The sequence below is a fragment of the Trachemys scripta genome, chromosome 3 (assembly GCF_013100865.1).
Source record: "Trachemys scripta elegans isolate TJP31775 chromosome 3, CAS_Tse_1.0, whole genome shotgun sequence".
NCBI classification, from domain to species: domain Eukaryota; kingdom Metazoa; phylum Chordata; order Testudines; family Emydidae; genus Trachemys; species Trachemys scripta.
In genome coordinates this window covers 197,722,971-197,743,467 of record NC_048300.1, presented here as the reverse complement: position 1 = coordinate 197,743,467, position 20,497 = coordinate 197,722,971, and the positions used below count along the sequence as shown (strand labels likewise).

The 20,497-nt window shown below is 53.6% G+C and overlaps 1 protein-coding gene across 8 annotated transcripts in view; it reads right to left on the bottom strand.

Annotated features, from left to right (window-relative positions):
• Positions 1-2,356: 2,356 nt before the first annotated feature.
• EFR3B (EFR3 homolog B) overlaps positions 2,357-20,497 on the bottom strand; it is a 161,917-nt gene continuing 143,776 nt past the window's right edge. For 7 of the 8 annotated variants that reach the window (XM_034766785.1, XM_034766784.1, XM_034766786.1 and 4 more), the window contains 12 exons: positions 18,545-18,596; positions 17,779-17,951; positions 16,855-16,930; positions 15,157-15,318; positions 11,158-11,289; positions 9,932-9,999; positions 9,159-9,286; positions 8,578-8,669; positions 5,798-5,846; positions 4,853-4,959; positions 3,851-3,900; positions 2,357-3,168 (listed from right to left, as the gene is read on the bottom strand). In XM_034766785.1, coding sequence (XP_034622676.1) covers positions 3,063-3,168; positions 3,851-3,900; positions 4,853-4,959; positions 5,798-5,846; positions 8,578-8,669; positions 9,159-9,286; positions 9,932-9,999; positions 11,158-11,289; positions 15,157-15,318; positions 16,855-16,930; positions 17,779-17,951; positions 18,545-18,596 — 1,195 coding nt within the window. In that variant the 3' untranslated portion in view covers positions 2,357-3,062. The remainder of the gene's footprint in view (positions 3,169-3,850; positions 3,901-4,852; positions 4,960-5,797; positions 5,847-8,577; positions 8,670-9,158; positions 9,287-9,931; positions 10,000-11,157; positions 11,290-15,156; positions 15,319-16,854; positions 16,931-17,778; positions 17,952-18,544; positions 18,597-20,497) is intronic. The other variant, XM_034766780.1, reaches the window with a different exon arrangement.

Genomic DNA, 20,497 nt, shown 5'->3' with positions numbered 1-20,497 from the left:
GAAGGGAGGAATTTTCACCCACATAATAAATCACATTTCTGTCTGAAAATCTTTTCTCTCCGATGGTTCCAACAGATCAGAGATTGGAATGGTTGATCTCTGCCTGGTCAGTTTGTTTGCTTTGTGTGTTGAGCAGCAGAGCAGGTCTGATTGTCCCGTCTAGCCCCTTGTGACATCACTCACATCTGTGCAAAGTGCCTGTAAAACTCTGCCCTTTGGATCTGGCAACATTTTCACCCACTTAGCTCTCACTTTGCACAGGTGTCAATGACGGCACAAGTTGCAAGGCAGGGGAGAATCGGGTGCTTTAAACCGCTGCGAAAAGCTGTATGGACATTCTTACCGGTTTAAACCAGGCTTATTTATCAATCCAGAACAAATGGAGGCTAAACTGAACTAGCCCAATCAAACCAAACTAAGGGTACGTCTACACCACCCGCAGTGATCGATCTATCAGGGATCAATTTATTGCATCTAGTGTAGACACGATAAAATCAATCCCCGATCGCTCTGCCGTAGACTCCGGAACTCCACCGCGGCGAGAGGCGGAAGCGGAGTCAACGGGGGAGCGGCAGTGGTCGACTCGCCGCCGTCCTCACAGCCAGGTAAATCGACTTCAGATACGCCAACTTAAGCTACGCTATTCGCGTAGCTGAAGTTGCATATCTTAGGTCAAATCCCTCCCCCCCCCCCCCAGTGTAGACCTAGCTTAAGAGAGTGTCCCTACACAGGCGCTTGCACCAATGAAACTAAAATGGTTTCATAAAACTGGTGCAAGTTTGTGTAGACATGGCCTCAGTAGATCCATACAGCTCAGAACAAAGACTGCAGGCCATACTTACAGGATGGGGGCCTCTATTCAGGAAGTGGTGACTCTGACAAAGATTTTGGGGTCATGGATAATTGGCTTCCAGTGTGACGCTGTGGCCAGAAGGATGAATGCAATTCTTGGATGCATAAACAAGGGAATCTTGAGTGGGAGCAGAGAGGTTATTTTACCGCTGTATTTGGCACTAGTGCGACCGCTGCTGGGATCCTGTGCCCAGCACTGGTGCCCACAATTCAAGAAGGATGTTGATAAATTGGAGAGGGGTCAGAGAAGAGCCGTGAGAATGATTAAAGGATTGGAAAACCTGATAGGTGCAAGGAGCTCAATCTATTTAGCTTAACAGTGAGAAGATTAAGGCATGACTTGATCACAATCTATCAGTACCTATATGAGGAGCAAATATTTAAAAACGGGCTCTTCGATCTAGCAAAAAACAGTCTAACGGGGTCCAAAGGCTGACAGCTGAAGCTAGACAAATTCAGATGGCAAATTAGGAGTACGTTTTTAGGGGAAAGGAAAATATTTGGGGGAAACAAGAAAATGTGATTATACAGCCACGATTGGAGGGAGAATCCAGGGGCAGGTGTAGGATGGGAAACTCCTTTGAACTCCGGTTTTGAAGCTGGCAGATGACAGGCCCTCCTCTGCCACGCACCAGCTATTTTTGCTGTAGCCTAGTGTTGTTGTTTTAACCGTTTGATATTGTTCAGAAAACAGAATTTTTTCATTTTATTTTAGGTCCCTTTGCCAGAGGGATTTTGCTGAAAGATGAAGAGTGAGACAGAGCCCAAACGTGGGAAATTTCAGCCCCAAAGGAGCTCTGGGCTCATGTGAAAATGGGGGGTAATAATCATCGTAACTAGAGTAGGTGCCTCCATGCACTCCTTGAACTGCCTGTACGCAACACGGACAGTGGAAATGCCAGAGTTCAAAGGGTTAATGCGCCTTCCCCTCCATTCCCATTTCACTCCTGCTGCTGCTTCTTTCTGGGTTCCCCAAGGCTGTCCCACCCTTAGTCCTGCCTGCACATCAGCACAGCCCTCACCCACGGCCTGTAGGATCGGGGCCCGGGTCCTCCACAGGACAATCCCCACTGAAACATGGATTTTAAAAATCAGGTAGGCAACAAATCCGTAACTGCCTAGGACTTAAAGGGTCTCCCCATCGACTGCGCACTACTGGCAACTTAGATTGGCTCACAGAGCGAGTCCTCCTCCTCCAGAAGCTCACGACCCCCTGCCACTTGGCTCTAACAGAGAATCTCCTTTAGCTGTTAGCAGTATAAGGCTGAGCCATTCGGCTTCTAGGCTCCCACTCCATGGAGTGGGAGACACACACACAAGCTGGTTCATGACAGGAGCCATTTCCCTTTCAGTTGAGAACATGCAGGAAAAGTTAAGGGCGTTTGCCTTGATTGTACCAATCTGTCAATCAGCCCCTGTGTCTTCTTAAATCAGCATTACTGGAAAGGCAAATAGCGCAGCCGATGTGTAGGACCCGGCAGCACAAAAATAATCTTTTTTTAAAAAAAAATATACATCCAACTGTGATGACTAATTTTACGTCTTGGGTCAACCTGCCTCTTTGGCTGCTTTGCACTGTCTTAAGGCAACTAAGATTCACCTTTCGCAACAAGTTTGGGTCCTACTTTCAAGTACACTTAGTCTGGCTTTAAAATACAGAAGACCTCAAGTTTGGACAGCAGCTCCTTGCTAAGAAAGAACTCCCTTAACCTGACCAAAGGCAGATAAACGTGAGTGACACGGTCACTGGCATAGGTCCGCTTTATGTAGTGGGACATCAACACGCCAAACACACTCTCTCCGGGGTGAGATCTAACCCCCTCCACAAAAGTCTCACCCGCTTCTAAAAAGGGAAGCTAAAACAAAGCCCTACTACCCCTGTACCCTCCCCAACTTCTCGCTGCTGGAGTCACGGCTCTGAAACGGTTTCCTGAAAGTTCTCGAGTCTCATGCATTGTCAAACCCTGGAGGTGAAAGTAGCTGAGAAGAAATAGGGTGGCAAAGAAAAGTACATTCGATTTGTGTAAATGGCGGAAGGATCGTGGGGTGGTCTCGGGCCACGTAGCTCTGGAAGAGGGAAGACTGCCAGAGTCCACCAAGAGGGGTTATTGAGTTCTTCAAGAGACTCGTTTTAATTCATGCAGAAGGCGCGTTTCCCCCTTGGCTCCAGTTGCATCAGGGCTTGGCCTTCTCTTGGCATGCGCTTCGACTCAGTACACGCAGAGATCTGGGAACTTCATCTCGTACACCGGGATGGAGTGGTTCTGGGGCTGGCCATAAGCTGCCGTGATGGTACCAGACGGGCTCGGGGGTGGTCTGGAATGTCAGAGACAGAGGGGAGAGTTACAGGTGGTCTCCCACATTTCATCAAACCGGAAAAACAGGGCCCAGCCCGGCCAGTGGTTCTGCCCAACTCTGACTCGCTGTGAAGATTGCAAACATTTTCCCCCTCCCAACTCAGGAGCCAGTCACTGTGTTACCCGAAGGTGAAGACTGATCACCACTCAGCTGATGTGAAGGCACAAATCCAACCTAGTGCCTCCACATTAGGGCCAAACTGGAGAGGACAAGGGGGCGTGCCGGGGTCTAAAGCCCAGCGGAGACACTGACAACTTTGGGGAGTTGGGAACATGGGAGAGAACCATCCGAAGCAGATCAGAGGCAAAGGGAATGACGGGGAGGCCTGATACAACGGAGAGGCTGATCTTGCTGCACTCACTGGTGGCATCTCTGCACCTTCCCCCACTGCAGCTGCTGTACTCCGCTTGCCTGAAGCTTTTTGGGGCCAGGGGGCCTATTTCCTCCCACGTTCTGATAGAGCCAAGCACGTCTCCAGTGGTAAGATTGCGGCTGCCCCATGCATGTCTCAACCCAGCCCCGTGCTTGTGCCCCAAGGCACAGGCCATCCAGCATTGTAGTTCACAAGCCTCTTCCCCCTTGCAGACTGCTGACAGCCCTCTCCCCCCTCTGTCCTCTCCCCAAAGAGTCGGACGCTCACCGGATAGTGATCTCAAAGATCTGGTTCAACTTGCTCTGCAGCAGCGAGGCCTGCAAGAAACAACAATTCCATTAATGGGAGGCTTCGCGCCCCGGCGGAGCTGGTTACAACTGCACATCGCTTCGGGTCTGCGTCCTGCAAGTCCTTGTGCGGGGCACAGCAGGGTGCATAGTGCTGCAGCGCGCCAGGGACACACTCCTTCACCCAGCGTCCTCAGGGCACCTCCACAGGACAGCTACGGAAAGCCGGAAGTGGTGCTGGTGATGCAGGTACCGTGCTTCCCTCCTGCGTCTGAACTGACCAACAGTGCCGCATGGTGTGAAGTGGTGCTTTGAGATCCCAGTTTTCATAGGAGATTGGGATCTGGAGCCCAGACTAATTGGGGCCGTTAACGTTTCCCTGACATGTTTCACAGGAGCAGGGTGCCCTGGCCAAATTTAGACTTGGATAATTCCCTGCTGTGGTTTTAATTGGATATGGGATTCTCCACTTCCTGTCCCAAAGGGCAGTGCAATGGTGCTGTCTGCTGCTTGAGAGCTGCTCCGCTCCACCCCCGAGCTGGCTGCATTTCAATTGTGGCAGGTGAGATCCTTATCTCTGATGCATAAGGGACTTCGGGGTATTTACAGCAGAAAGGTCTAAATATCAGTCACTCCCGAAGACCACCTAATTCTGGAGGTCTCACAGCTTCAGGGAGCTGACGGCTTCCTGTGCCGTCACAACAACCTCTCCCATGCGTCACCCACAGGGTTTGAACTCAGAACATACAACAACATCGGTCTCCACCACATGAGCTAAAGGAATAGCTTAGCTGGCGGGTAGCAGTAGAAGGGTGTTATCTGCTAGCAAATCAGCCATTAGCCGGGGTAGGAACCACACTTTGCAGTGTGCTACGCTTTGGTTTTATGACCCATTGGGACGGGCCCAGCAGGTCCTCCCAATCTACGTCATCTCCACGGCAAGGCAGAGCCGGTGGGTGAGATGCCAAAAGCAGAGACTCACCCGGGCACCGCAGTGAGCTGCAATCTCTTCAAAAGGAGCTTTCTGGAACTTCTCCACCACCAGCCGCCTCCTCTCCCGCTCCTGCTCCTCCACGGCAACGCTGTCTACTAAAACACCCGGGGGGGACGACAAAGCAATGGTGAAAAAGCTCTGCGCAGCACCAGGCACACAGGCCTAGAGTCTCAGTCATTCTGTTCATGGGTTCTGGGGCCATGCACAGATCCTGCCCAGCCCCCAGGGGATCGCACGCTCTGCTATGAGCCCTGGGGTGCAGAGAACACCCGGAGAGCAGTGCCTTCCCCCGCTCCTCATCTCCCCTGCATGCCAGGTGGTGAGAGCAGGCTGAGGGCCACACTGCACAGCTACTGTATTTGGATTTGTGGGGGCTCAGCACCCTTGGAAAATCAGGCCCCGCGTGTCTCATTCTGGGCACCGACACCCCCCCAAATCCGGGCACCCAGACCCCGACGCACCCCAAAAATCAAAGGACACGTTTGAAAACTTTGGCTTAAGCAACACGCCCAAGGTCAGACAGAGAGTCAGTGGCAGCAGTTCCCAGCTCCCAGTCCTGTGCTCCGACCATTAGCTGGCCATCTCTCCAGCCCTAAAGGGGTCTCGCTGTGAGAGACTCGCTGGCCAGGCAGTGCGGTGGGCCTGGGGCAGAATTTGTGCCCTGACACTTCCAGTCATGTTCATGGAGCAGAACAGCAGAAAGAGGGGACGTTTTACACCCCCTGGACACACACACACACACACACACACACACACAATGTGACCAACACAGCTCCATCTTTCCTCTGTGTGCAGACTAATTTAGGCTTACCATAGCAGCACCTGGGTAATAATGTACAGTCTGTGGCACGCAGAGGGACAGGCAAGATGATCTAACGATCCCGGTTTGGCCTTAAACTCTGTGGCACTCTGAAAGATCGCTCAGTTACTTACCAATTGCTTTCTTCAGGGTTTCGTACGTGATCTCTTCAGCGGGGGCTCTCTAGGGGTAGGGCAAGAAAACAAAGATTATACCTCCAGGGCTATTTCATTTCAGGAACAGACCATGTGGTTCTAGGGTCTTGATTCCTCCAGTAGTGTGGCTTACCACTAGGAGGCGATACCGTTCGGGGCTCAAGACAGGGGTACCTGGGTGAAATTGAATGGCCTGCACTGTACAGGAGGTCAGCCAACATGGTCCAATGGTTCCTTCTGGCCGTAAAAATCTATGAAGGTGCCGACTATGGCGACCACCTTTTCAAAAGGCGGAAGCGGGACACATGCAGGAGCCCCGCCCCTTCTGTGGCCCCACCCCTGCTCCTCCTCTTCCCCCCCCCCCCAAGACCCCACCCCCTAGCCAGGCCAGAAGCCAGAGTCAGGCCATGGTAAGAGCGGCTGCCCAGGGAGCCCGGGCCACTGTGTGGCTCCCCAGACCCTCCACCTGCCCTGGTCAGGGGGCTGGAGTGCCTGAGAGCAGCCCCTGGACCACATCCCTACCCCGGGGTGCACTGCCTAGGGCAGGTGATGGGTGAGGGACTCTCCAGGTGCCTCTTACAATGGCCCAGTTCCATCTTATAGCCTGCCCAGGGGTGGGGCCTCGGGAGGTGGGGGTGAGAAAGGAGGGGCAGGGCCCTGTGGCAAAGGGGGGGGGGCGCTAAGGCCCACCTCAGCCCCCCCCAACACGGGAAGAGGCTGGCACCGCCCCTGAGCCTTGGGCAGGCACAGGGGCACCACAGGGAATCCGGGACCGGGACATGAAATGTACATTTCGGGGCTGTCCTGCCCATTTCGGGACGGGTGGTCACCCTAGGGCCGACAGGTAGGAAGCCCAGAATCTATGGAAAAGAATAAACAAGAAGTGGCTGCCCTAGCAGTGGCTTTCAGAGAGCGAAGCAATCAATCAAACACGCTCTTGGAAGGTAAATGCGGGAGAGAACTGCCACGTGGGAGCTCTTCCGGCCCCCTCCCCCCAAGGATGGGACACGAGCCGTGATTACCCAGCCCTGGCCGCCAGCAGGGGCGTCAGGCTGTAATAATTCGTGCGTAGGACGCTGCTGGGCACAAGGCCTGTTCACCTCGCCCTGCTGAACACATGAGGAGTGAATTATTACCCCATCGCTCACGGCCTGCAGCGCCCTAACGCAGACACAGAGTGCTCGGCCGGGCATACTAATGAAAAATTATACGGTGCTTAAGTATGTCACATTATCCTGTTAAAACAGGAGTTTATGGAGAGAGAAGGCAGGTCAGGAGATGGGAATGTTTAGCACCAGGGGGAAGGCTCGGGCTTGTCTTTTATAGGTATTTCGCTCCCACAGATCCTGTGCATTCAACATAGCTGGAACCCCAGCGAGGATCTGTATTAAGACCAAATTCTCTGAAGATCCTGGGGCTTCAGGGAGGTTTTAGACTCAAGGCTTGGCTACACTTGCAGATGTAGAGCGCTGTGAGTTAAACCAGCCCTCAGAGAGCGCAGGAGGGAAAGCGCTGCAGCGTGTCCACACTCAGATTCAAGCACACTGGCGTGGCCACATTAGCAGCTCTTGAAATGGCCACAGAGCAGTGAATTGTGGTAGCTATCCCAGCATGCAAGTGGCTGCAACGTGCTTTTCAGATGGGGGGGGGGGGGGGGGGGCAGGGGGGGTGGGTTGTGTGTATGTGGGGGGAGAGAGTGGGTTTTTGGGGGGCTGAGCCATGTCAGCATGCTGTCTCGTAAGTTCAGACAGCAGCAGATCCCCCCTCAGCCCTGCCTCTCTCTCACACACAGCATTCCACACTAATGGATGCTTTGTCCCGGAGCAGATAAGCACCCGGCTGTCAGAAACGGAGCTTTGAAAGGGCATAGCCGCATTCCTGCAGCGATTCCAAAACAATGACAAGAGTGGCCACTTGACTTCAGGGGATTATGGGACGTTTCTGGAGGCCGATCAGAGCGCAGTAATGCAACACCTCGTTCACACTGATGCCTGGGCGTTTCAGCTGAGGCGCACCAAGCGTTATGCTTCTCACTGAGGTGGAGTACCAGGAGCGCTCTAGCCGCGGAGTCAGAGCGCTCCATGTGCCTTGCCAGCATGGATGAGTCGTGGGTTAGGGCGCCCGGGGCTGCTTTAATGCGCTCTAACTCGCAAGTGTAGCCAAGCCCTGAGTCTCTCTCTAACCACAAGTGCAACATGGAGTCAAGTCCCTGGCTGGTGAACAGTGAATCTCAGATGCCAGGCGAGCAGGGGAGGGACGTATGGGAGCGGGTCTTCGCCAAGATCTCAACCCGGTGGAAAGAAGGGGAAAAACAATCCGGGGGATGGCAGAAGGGAACGATGAGGGGAGATGAAAGAGCTGCCCACACACAGGCTGTCTGCACAGCACCCGCGCTGGGGGAGATGGGAACACTCTGTAAGCACTGGGGGAGGAGGGGGAAGAGAATGTTCTGGATGGGGCTAGAAGTAATGGGCTCAGGGAAACGTCCGCAGGAAAAGCTTCCCAGGCAGGAAATAGTCTCCCTGCGGGTTCACCCTGCATGATCTAATAGGGCTCTGCCATCCCTAGGTTTGATAGGAAAATGGCTGTCCCAAGCAAGCGCCCCCCTGCCGATCCAGTCGGCTCAGGACACTGGGCACCGGCAGAGGAGCTGTCTAGGCAAGCCACAAAAACCACCCCTCCTGCTGGTGACATGGTGTAATGACAAGGACAGTTCTCAGGCTGGCCTGAGCAGGCGGCCAACGGGCAGCCCACAGTACCTCCTCTTTCTCGGGACTGTTCCTCGATTCCACTTCGACCTGAAGAGAAATGGTCTCGCCGATGCTCTTCCTCTTGGACAACCGATCTTCGTCTGGAAAACAGGGGGAGCCAACCCATCAGGAAGGCAGAGAGGGGAGACGCCGTTTGGGAGGGGGGGCTGTCTGGGTCAGAAGAGGGAAGGATGCAGAGGTTGTAGAAGCTCCTTTGCTGGAGGATTTCAGAAGGAGGCTGGAGCCATCTGACCGGGATGGTTTAGACCCAACAAATCCTGTGACCCCGCAGGGAGCAGACTAGGTTCCTTCTGACTCTACGGTTCTACTTCTCTCTCTCCTGTAGTTATTTGGCCCCTGCTGCCATATATGCATTCCTGCTCACAGCCCCCCTGTGAGGCAGGCCAGTGCAGTTATCCCCATGGTACAGGTGGCGCACAGAGACTAAGTGACTTGACCAAGGTCACGCGGGGAGTCTCCGGCAAAGCAAGGACTCGAATCTCGGAAGCTAGCAACTGAGCCCTGCCGCTTGCATGGCAGGGCACTGCAATGGAAAAGGCCGCAGCACGCAGGGACGCTCTGTACCATACCTGTCAGCTGGGGGATGTAGGGGGTGCTGAGCCGGTCTGAATTATAACCGCTGCCGCCCAGCACCTCGCTGATCTTGCTCTGTCGGAAGAAGACCTCGGGCACTAAGTGATCCAGGCTCTTCGTCAGCCTGCGGGATTGAACAGGGAGGAAAACAGGTGACGACGCTGGCACGTTGCAGTTTGGGTTAGCTAGGCCCTTGCTTTTCAGTGGCCTGTAGGGTTTCCAGGTGAACAATTGGTGTTGGTCCTGCTTTGAGCAGGGGGTTGGACTAGATGACCTCTTGAGGTCCCTTCCAACCCTGATATTCTATGATTCTATGACTGGGACTGCTCTACCTCCCTCCCAGACAGCCAGATCAGTTCAGGTGGGCACAGAAGACTCTGACCATGATCCTCCTCGGATTCACACCAGCAACAGCAGAGTCACCCTGGTCTGAGCAAGATCAGAACCAGGCCCCTCGGCATTTCTGCCTGGAGAAGGAGATGCCACCACCCGGGGAGAGAGCTGATGCACGTTCTTTTGACTCAGTGAAGGACCCAAGGAAAAGGAAATGACTCTGGAGGTTTCCCTGACAGCTGCTTCTCCAGGATTCCTCCTTCAACTCATCTGGCAAGTCGAACCCACACAAAGGCTGCTAATGGAGAATTATAAAGGGCCACAGTTGGTCAGCGCACAACTGCAGGCGACGGTTCTGACAGGTCCAGCAGGATTTCTGCCGCCGCTCGGAGCTCAAACCAAGGGTGACAAGTGCCTTTTACAGCAGGGCACTTACCGGGGCGTCTCCACAAACACGTCTTCTGGAAGTAGGTATGGCGCCTCCTTCTGCCTCATCTCGAGGACCTAGCGGAGGGGGAGGGAAGAGAACCTGTCAGCGGCTTGTCCTCCATGCGGCAAGTTAACCAACTTAGCAAACATCCATGGGAACCGAACGTTCAGACTTCTTCGTTGAGGCCAGTTTAGTGCTGGGGACAGGGGCCTGACGGACAGCCCTGGAGACAACAATCCTCTAGCTTCCCCCAGAACAGGCGCTGCGTGGGCAGAGGCAGCACAAGGCCCCCCCACACACACACAGTACCTCACCACCAGGCCTGCCTCCACCCTGCCCTGGAGCGACCCCCTCTCAGAGTGGGAGGGGAATTCAGTCTTCAGCTTCCCCGCTGAGACAATCAGCGAGGGGACCAGTAAGTGCTACCTGCGGGGGTGGATTTCCTGATGAAGGACTTTTCAGCTTGGAAAAGAGCAGACTAAGGGGGATATGATAGAGGTCTATAAAATCATGAGTGGTGTGGAGAAAGTGAATAAGGAAAAGTTATTTACTTGTTCCCATAATATAAGAATTAGGGGCCACCAAATGAAATTAATGGGCAGCAAGTTTAAAACAAATAAAAGGAAGTTCTTCTTCACACAGCACACAGTCAACCTGTGGAACTCCTTACCTGAGAAGGTTGTGAAGGCCAAGACTATAACAGGGTTTAAAAGAGAACTGAATAAATTCATGGAGGTTAGGTCCATTAATGGCTATTAGCCAGGACGGGTAAGGAATGGTGTCCCTAGCCTCTGTTTGTCAGAGGATGGAGATGGATGGCACGAGAGAGATCACTGATCATTACCTGTTAGGTTCACTCCCTCTGGGGCACCTGGCAGGCCACTGTCTGTAGACAGGATACTGGGCTGGATGGACCTTTGGTCTGACGCAGTATGGCCATTCTTATGTTCTCTCTGGTCAAAGTTGACCGAGACCCTCCAAACTCACTGCACACAGCCCAGCCAACAGGCATGATTTTCAGTGGCTTTCAACCTGGGCTGGATTTGACCCGGTGACCTAGGGCCAGGTCAGTGTCTGATGTAACACTACAGACCTTGGGGGAGTTCCACCAGCCATGGATTTGGCTAGGTAACTGTGCCACTGGAAGCCCATGTCTCCCACTGAGAGCCGGGTTCCCTCCACCCCCCACAGCGTACAGCTAAGAGCCGAGGGGGGGTCCAAGCCGCACTGACCTCGTGGATGTGTTGGCAGAAGGCGGGCACCGTGGTGAGCTGGCTGATTAGATTCAAGTAGGCGGCGCCGAGGGCATAGAGGGCGCAGCGGTTGTACACAGGCAGGTTATCCTCGTTGATCTGGGCGATCTCCTGCAAAGCCCACGGACAGGGAGAGACCCGTCAGCATGGGGCAGACCAGGGAGCGGGTTAGTTTGTTAGCCAAGCAATGACAGGCGGACGGGGAGACAGCAAACTAACTGGCAGGGGTTGGGACCAAAGAAGGTGTCACAGGGCGGCTGGCACTTTAAGGGGAGTTCGGCCCAGTCTCGCCTGTGACCATAGGCACCGATTGTTAATTTTCTCCGAGGATGCTCCACCCTGAGGCCCTGCCCCCACCCCGCAAGGCCTCACCCTCACGCCGTCTCTTCCTGCCCCTGCACTGCCCCCTCCCTCAAGGCCTCACCCTCACGCCGTCTCTTCCTGCCCCTGCACTGCCCCCACCCCGCAAGGCCTCACCCTCACGCCGTCTCTTCCTGCCCCTGCACTGCCCCCTCCCTCAAGGCCTCACCCTCACGCCGTCTCTTCCTGCCCCTGCACTGCCCCCTCCCTCAAGGCCTCACCATCGCGCCACCTCTTCCTGCCCCTGCACTGCGCCCTCCCCCGAGGTCCCCGCTCGCTGCCCTCCCCCAAGTCCCCCCCGCCAGCTGACAAACTGCTGATCCACAATCCCGCGGATCAGCCGTATCTGGTGGTTGCTGAGCACCCACTGTTTTTTTCCCCCATGGGTGCTCCAGCCCCAGAGCACCCACCGAGTCGGTGCCTATGTCTGTGACGGACCAGCTGCCTCCCAGCCAGCCATCAGGTGAGCCTACAAGTCAGCAAGTGGCTCGGTTGGGATGGAGCGCTACTGGCACAAGATTGGTTCCAGTGGCAAGGAAGTCGGATGGTGGAAAGCTGAAGGCAATAGAGAGGCCCCTACAGAAGACCCCTGGTTAGCCGGGAAGAAATGACTGGAGGGTCTGGAGCACATGACTTATGAGGAGAGGCTGAGGGAACTGGGATTGTTTAGTCTCCAGAAGAGAAGAATGAGGGGGGATTTGATAGCAGACTTCAACTACCTGAAGGGGGGTTCCAAAGAGGATGGAGCTCAGCTATTCTCAGTGGTGGCAGATGACAGAACAAGGAGTAATGGTCTCAAGTTGCAGTGGGGAAGGTCTAGGTTGGATATTAGGAAACACTATTTCACTAGGAGGGCGGTGAAGCACTGGAATGGGTTACCTAGGGAAGTGGTGGAGTCTCCTTCTTTGGAGGTTTTTAAGGCCCGGCTTGACAAAGCCCTGGCTCGGATGATTTAGTTGGGAATTGGTTCTGCTTTGAGCAGGGGGTTGGACTAGATGACCTCCTGAGGTCCCTTCCAACCCTGATATTCTATGATTCTATGACTGATGTGCTGAATTTACACGGAAGAAATAAAGCTCAGGGCCTGAAATAGACTCCGGTGTGACGCTGGTTCCTTCCTGGGCAGCCAGGCCAGCAGCCTACAACATGGATGGGATATGAACATCCTAGCGGGTGGTCCAAAACCATGTGAATTGAGTGGGGAGGGGAGAGCCCGTATAGCTGCTTCTCCACCTCAGTGCTAGCCCCGTGTGGACAAACGCTGCGATGTCTACGTGCCACACTGATTTAGGCTCAGAAGCCGGATGTCCCTTTAACCACTTCATGCATCTTCTCTGTCTACTATTAAGTAAATGTTCCACTGAAACCAATCCACCACAGAAAGGTAGTAGCTAAGTTCGTCTGCATGTGTCAAACATACGGCACTAGGTTTCCACCTTATTACCAGGTGGCTTTGCTCACTGCCATTTGTGTGTGCGATAGGTGAGCGGCAGGGCTGCTGTCACGTTCGTGTTTTGTTTTCCAGACTGGGTTTACTGGCTACGTTTCATTTACTGGTTCATTTTTGTATTGCTATTTCTTCCACTGTCTTAAGGTACCCAACAGCTTCTAGGTACCCGATGCGGAGAAATAAAAGAATATTAGACTGTTAATCGCAGTGAAAGGCTAACAGAGAAGAGGGGTTGGTACTGCCTGGGCGAACATGGAAGAGAAACGGTTCTCAAATATTCATTCAGATTTTGAAACGTGACTGTGTTCAAGGCTAAGATGGTGGAACTTACAAACCAAGGGGGCGGAATGAAAGTGCTGCTGTAATTCCCATATTACTCCCAAAGAAATTCTGCGCCAAAAATTTTTAAAAATTCTGCGCACGTTTTAGAATTCTGCATGTTTTATTTGTCAAAATAACACAATATAATCACACCATTTTCAATTATTTGTTGACAAGTACATCTCTACCCCAATATAACATGACCCAATATAACACAAATTCCGATATAACGCGGTAAAGCAGCGCTCCTTGCGGGGCGGGGGGCTGTGCACTCCGGCGGATCAAAGCAAGTTCGATATAACGCGGTTTCACCTATAACACGGTAAAATTTTTTGGCTCCCGAGGACGGCGTTATACACCCGGAGTAGAGGTGTATTTTGAAATAAATTACCAAAATAATGGAAAATGGTGTGGTTATATTGTTACTGTGTTATTTTGACAAATAAAACATGCGGAATTTTGCAGAATTCTAAATATTTTAAGGTTTGGTACAGAATTCCCTCAAGAGTATCGGGGTTCTGTGTGGCGCAAGCTGGATGCAGGCAACTCGGCGGGGGGGGGGGGGGGGGTGGTGGGGGGCGGGGGGGATCTGAATGCACAGGGGCTCATTGTGGGGGCTCTGGGTCAGAGGGAATGGGACTCTGCAGGGGAGTCCAGGTGAAGGTAGTTAGGGCTCGGGGAGCGGGGGGAAATCAGGGTACAGCTGGCTCGGGCTCAGAGGGGTAGGGGGCTCCCAATACAGGGGGTGAGGCTTAGGGAGGTGAAGGTTTGGGTGTCGGGGGGAGTTAGTGGGGAGGCTTCTGATGCAGGGGGTGTCGCCCAGTGGGACTCGGTGGGAGGGTTCTGGGTGCAGGGGTGTGTGAGGCTTGAAGGGGGATGAGGAGCAATGGGGCCAGGAAGTGGGGGGAGGGGTCACTGTATGGGAGGCTGCTCCCCCTGTCCACCCAACCCCTGTGCATTCAGACACACACACCGGCACCCAACCCCCTCTGCTGAGCCTCACACCTGCACCCAGACTCTCCCCGCTCCCCCCGCAGAGCCTTCTCTTCCCTCCCCCTCACAGTGCAGAGCTTCCTGCAGCTGGGGGAGGGTCTTGGAGGTTGACCTGACCCAGCCCCAGCTGCCCCGTGCAGGGGAGAGGGAACTCTGACTCTGTCCTCCTCCTCCTCCCCCTTTCTTCCCCCGTTCAGCCAGGACTAATGTCCACACTTCCCAGATCCCCACACTTCCCCTCGCACTGACTTCTCTCTCTCCCGGCTGCCTGAACAGACACGCCCACGCTGCCGGGGAGGGGTGAGTGCGCACTGGTGCAGCTTCTCTTTGTTTCCACACCAAAAACACATTTTTCTGTGGGGAAGCAAAGACAATCTGCAGAGGGGGATATTTCTGCGCATGCGCAGTGGCGCAGAATTCCCCCAGGAGTCCCACATCACACTGCTCTCCTGCAGCCCCTCAGAACATGAACTGTACCAACCTCGCCGCACTGAGCCAAACCTAGATCTCATTTGCACGGATAAAAATCTGGAGTAACCCCGTGGGCCTTCCCTAATTCAATATCGCAGCATCCATGTGGGGAAGGTAAGCATTACAGACATGGGGCCGCATCCTGATCTCCAATAGGCCAGTGTAAAACTCCAGTAAGTCAAGCAACATAATAGAGCCCAGAATCCAGCCCTGGTAAATTTCTTTTCACCCACTAGCCAGTGTGGAATTTACACCACTTTGGTCTGTCTGCTCCACGCCTAGCTGAGGTCCCTGCGTCAATCCCCCCTTTGCACCGAGGGGAGAGGAGCCCTCTACACTGGGGGCCCCGCCTCCAGGCCCCTGCAGTGCTCACACGATCCTACCTGTACTGCCAGCACCAGGCGGATCAGGTCCACCACCACCTCTTCGTTGGCCAGCTCGATGCTAATGAGTGCCAGCATGCTGTAGAGAGCCTCGTAGTGCGGCTGCACGTTGCTCTCCTCTTTGCTCGTCAGGTAGATGTGTCTGTAGAGCTGCTGGGAATGCTGCCGGAAGGAAGAGAGCACGGCACCATGTAAATGGAGCCCAGGGGAAATACAGGTTAGGGGAGGAGCGGGATAGCTCAGTGGTTTGACCATTGGCCTGCTAAGCCCAGGGTGGTGGGGGGGGGCACTTAGGGATCTGGGGCAAAAATCACAGGTTCTCGTTCGAGAGGCGTAACAGGAGGCAGCCAAGCACGGCACACGGCACAGTAGCAGGTGCTTCTAGCCAGCCTTCGCTCAGTACTAGACACATTAGCCCTATGGCAACGCTGTTCGTGGGGAGCCGCTGCATTCTGCCTTCAGTGGCATCTACAGCTCCGACGGGCAGAATCGGACGTTCAAGGGGAACAGTTCTGCCATTGGAGTCTGATACTGTGAGAGGCCAAGCACCTTCTGTAAGGAGCCGAGACCCCTCAACTCAGCACATCTCAGAGCCCGGCTCCTGATTCCCAAATACATCCCCAGTCCAGAAAGCACACCAGGCCCACTGAAGGGACGCAAGCACTGTCTTAAGCCGGGGCGCAAGGCTGCATGCCCTTTGCCGTCCGGCTTTCCTCTAGCTTCCTATCCAATGTTTCATACTAGGTTCCTTATTGGTTGTGTTTTGGTCGCTCCTGAGGGCCCCCCGTCACGCTGGGTCTACAACCCATAGATTTCCCCAGTGGTCCGTACAGAAACTCACCACCAAATCCTGGCTCCACCAGGCAGCTGCCTGTGCAGATTCACATTAAGAGACGGATGCTATAAAACTACGGAGTCCTTTCTGCCTATTCCCCCACCCCCAGGGCAGATCAGCAGGGATGTGGAAGCTTATTCTCCTACTGCCAGAAGCCGTGGGTTTCAACCTCAGGATCACAACCTCAGCATCATGTCTGAGGAATCCAGAGTTTCTCCAGTCCTAAGATTTCATTGTCAACTTGAACTCGCTTTTCTAGTTGCAAAGGAAATCTTGTGCATTTAAACAGGGTAGAATCCCTGTTATACAAATGAGGGGACCAGAGCATCAATGAACAGAAGGCACATGTGTAACTTACTAGATAGAGTTTTCAGATCCTTGGGATTCTGTGGTAGTTGCAATGATTGAATGGGCGGGTAGAAGTAGGTTCATTTATGCTATAGCAATGGGGCATATGCAGGGCAGGACATTGCGCCAATGATCATTGTAAGATTACTTGTAGCTGTGAAATTATCCAAGGTAAATGCTGCCTCTGACAATCTACCGCTCAATAGTGCACACATAGTCTTTAAGGTGCCACAGGACTCTTTGTTGCTTTTAATGGATGGTCTGGGGATGCAAAAGAACATTCACGGGGCAGTGAGTGGAGATCAGCTATTAGAATCCAGTCAGCGTATCTCACACGATCACTGGGTGCTCCCAGGCACGGGTGGACTGAGATCTTTCCTCTCTTCTCAGCCACGCTGCTCCATGACATGGGGAACCGGGCCACACCCCTTATCCGTGTCACGTGTGTTTTGTGGGAGAGTGAGCTGGCACAAGAGCCGGCCAGCTGCTACCATCAAACAAGCCCCAGCACCTACCTTCTTCATGAAGACGGTATCTTGGCGGGAACACTTGTCCACTTTCAGCTTCAGGACAGAGATGTCATTGATGGTGCTACAGTTAAAGAGACAAGGGGAAGGGAAATCTAGGACCCAGATGCAGCGGAATATTGTAGGAGGAAGAGAATTGCCCTTCCCTTAGCCTTCTTGGTAGAATACAAATCTCCTCCTCCACTCGCCCAGCTACAGCACCACCTACAGGGAGTAAACTAGTCTGGCAAGAACCGATGCTGGAGGCATATTTTTAAAGAAAACTGAGCTATTAAGAGATGTAAAACACTAAGTTATCGCCTGACCATAGTTCATCAGCAGTAGCCCTGTCCTATTCCCGCCCCTGCGCTTGTTTGCAGTTACCGTCACTTGGATGTAACAGCATCATCTCAACCGTAAACTCCCCGACCGAGTGTCCGGTCTCTGTGTTCTGTAAGGCTCCTAATCAATGCGGTATTAGGTTGGGCATCTAGGCTCTGTGACATGATCACGGGCAGTAGGAGGAGTACTAGATAGGTTTCATCTTTAAAGGGTTTTACAGGCATTAATTAATAATCCTCACAACAGCTCCTGTGAGGTCAGCGAGTATCAATCCCCATTTTACAGAAAGGGAAACTGAGGCATGGGACGATTAATGCTCTGCATTCCAGAGGAAATCAGCAACAGGACCAGTAGCTGCTGGTTCCCAGTCCTGGGATTACACCCCCAGATTATGCCTCTCGACATTTCTTTACAAATATTAAAATTTAATTTTTGGAAAAAGGACTATACTAATTTCAGGAAATGTGCGTTAAAGGGCGCATATATGCCTGTTGTCACATGTGTAGGTGCTACCACCACCCGTAGGTGCCCGATGGAAAACCAGAGGCTGATCCCAGCCACAACCCTTCCGCGTGAAACACGCCAACGCACCTGATAGTTGAAAACTTGGGCCTGTTTCCATGGCGGTCAATGAAGCTGATCAGTATCTCAAGGACAAAGAGACGCAGGTCGGCGTCTTCCATCAATGCGGCCGAGAGCAGCCTGTCCAGGAAAGAGCTGGGCAGGGCCGTGAGCATGTTACTGCACTGGAAGCCCGTGGAGACCTGCAGGTTGCACAAGGTGGAGGGAGAGCAGAAGGGGGATATTAGCCAGTGGGAGAAACGTCCCATGGATAGAAAAGCATTTACTAAAGCTGGGGGATGGGCAGAAGAGAGTCGCTGGCCTGTAGAGGACCTGCCCGAGCTCCACTTTAACCCCTTGTGGCACAGGGAGCAGCTTGGCATGGGAGCTTCCAGGCAGCCCCCAACAGGCTATGGGATGGGCTGGCGCAGAGACAGGCTGCACGGGGAGTCATGAAGGGCAGCGATCACTATTCCAGCCTGCAGGCCGGGGCTGCACCTGCAACTCACACAGCGTCCCTAGCTTCGAAACGCCAGAAAGAGGGACTGGAAATCAAACCCATGTGGCACAGCAGGGTACTAGCCACAGAGCCACCCAGCCAGTCCTTGCTTTGGTACATTGGATTTGAACATGGGTACTGTTCTTTGCATGAGGGTGAGCAGTCAAACCTTCCTGAGGACGAGCAGGTGCCCACCCGCCCGCCAGCCATCAGCTGTCCCAGGGCAAGGCCTGTGCTGAGACTACGTGGGCAATCACTCCCAAACCAGCCACACCTGCTAAGGGACCCCGTTCGTACCTGCAGGAGGGATTTCAGCAGCATTATCTGAGTCAGGCGATTCCGATTCTCCCTGTGGGGGACAAAAACCAACGTTGAACTCTGCATGGAATGAGACTTACAGAAACCCAAAGCAATCAGTCTATTCTCCGCGCCAGGGCTGGGGCAGGATTGTTCCCGGGGGGATATTTCCTAATGTCTCGGCCAGGCGAGTTTTAACAGCTCAAGCAACGGTGGCCACGGGGACTAACCTTAACACTGGGGCACTCGCTGCTCAACAGATGTCATTGCTCTTGGCTCCTAGTCAGACCCCTGCAGGCCACCAGACGTAATTCCTCTCCCTCCTTAGCATTCACACCCTTCTATTTGCAGACAGTCATCCTGCAATCACCCCCGGTTACTGCACAATCAAGTTCTCCAGATTGCGGGCTTCATTCTTGTACCAGTGCAACACGACTGAGTGCAGTGGAGACACGCCGGCTTTTCACCCGTCACTTGGGCGTAACGCATTCATTGGCCTCTGCTCTGTAACGAGGCACCAACCCAGGTTTCCATCATTTCATTTTTCGAGGTGAATAAGATCAATCCTGAGGTCCCTACGGGGGGGCTGGTCTCCACTGGGAGCGGACATCGGTTTAGCAAAGTCTCTCAAGGGATGTGAAAACTCCACAGACCTGGACGCAATTAAGCCAGCCTAACCACCCTGTAGACAGCACCAGGTCTTCTGTCCACCTAGCTACCGCCTCTCGGGGAGGTGGATTAACAGCAGCGAGTGGCTACACGGAAGTACTACAGCAGTGCGGCTGCAGGTGTACCACTGTAACATTTTAAGTGTAGACACAGCTGGAGTTTTAACTCCGTCCGTGCTCCCTGGGTTAATTAACATCACAGGGAGTTTGCAGGAAAACGCTATCGTCCTTCAGCCATTTACAACACTTCTCTCCGCGCCCTCTATCTCTGAACTCCAAGGCTAAATCACACAGCAGGAAGCCGCGTCCCACAAAGCTCAGTTGTGAGCTGTGACTTCCATAGGAGCAAGAGCAACCTTTGGGGTAAAGGGCCAGTTCACTCCCATGCACGGAGTCAGCGTCATCTTTCCCGCAGCGTCTAGTAAGATGTAAAAACTCTCGGGGATGAAGCCGATTAGCTGATAGTGGAGCTGCGCTAAACGGTTTCTGTGACTCCCGTCTGCCGTCACAGTCCCCGAGCATGGCAATGCCTGGCTTTCACCTGCAAAGGGCTGCCAGCCTGATTCTGACCTCACAGCAGGGGCCGCCCTGAAGTTAGCGGGCCTGATTCTGATCTTGCACTGGTGCAAATCAGGAGTGTCTCCGCTGAAGTCAAGGGAGTTACACCAGTGTAAACGAGGCTGTCCATACGAATCCTGTTCCTCACCAAGTGCTAACAGTCTAGTCGCGGTGTGAATCTAGCACCACGCTCCAAACCTCTTTGCCTAGCGTCTGTATCATCTTTAGGCCATTATCCTGGCTCCAAATAGCAGTTTCTTCTGTTTTGTTCCTCATCTCCCTTAGGCTAGGTCTACACTGGCGGGGGTCGGGGGGTGAGTCGACCTAAGATTCACAACTTCAGCTACGCCAATAGCATAGCTGAAGTCGGCGTATCAGGTCGATTTACCTGGCCGTGAGGACGGCGGCGAGTCGACCGCTGCCGCTCCCCCGTCGACTCCGCTTCCGCCTCTCACCGCGGTGGAGTTCCGGAGTCGACGGCAGAGCGATCGGGGATCGATTTATCGTGTCTAGTGTTGATGCAATAAAATTGATCCCCAATAAATCGATCACTACCCGCCGATCCGGCGGGTAGTGTAGACGTACCCTTAGTCTCCTATTTTTTTTCCATAGCAAAGAACTAAATAGCATTATTCTACTCGCTGGGGGTAAAAGCTTTTCACACAAACTAGCCATGAGCTTGAATGCTGCTCTCTGGGCTGTTGTGTTAACACAAATGGGCTGGCGC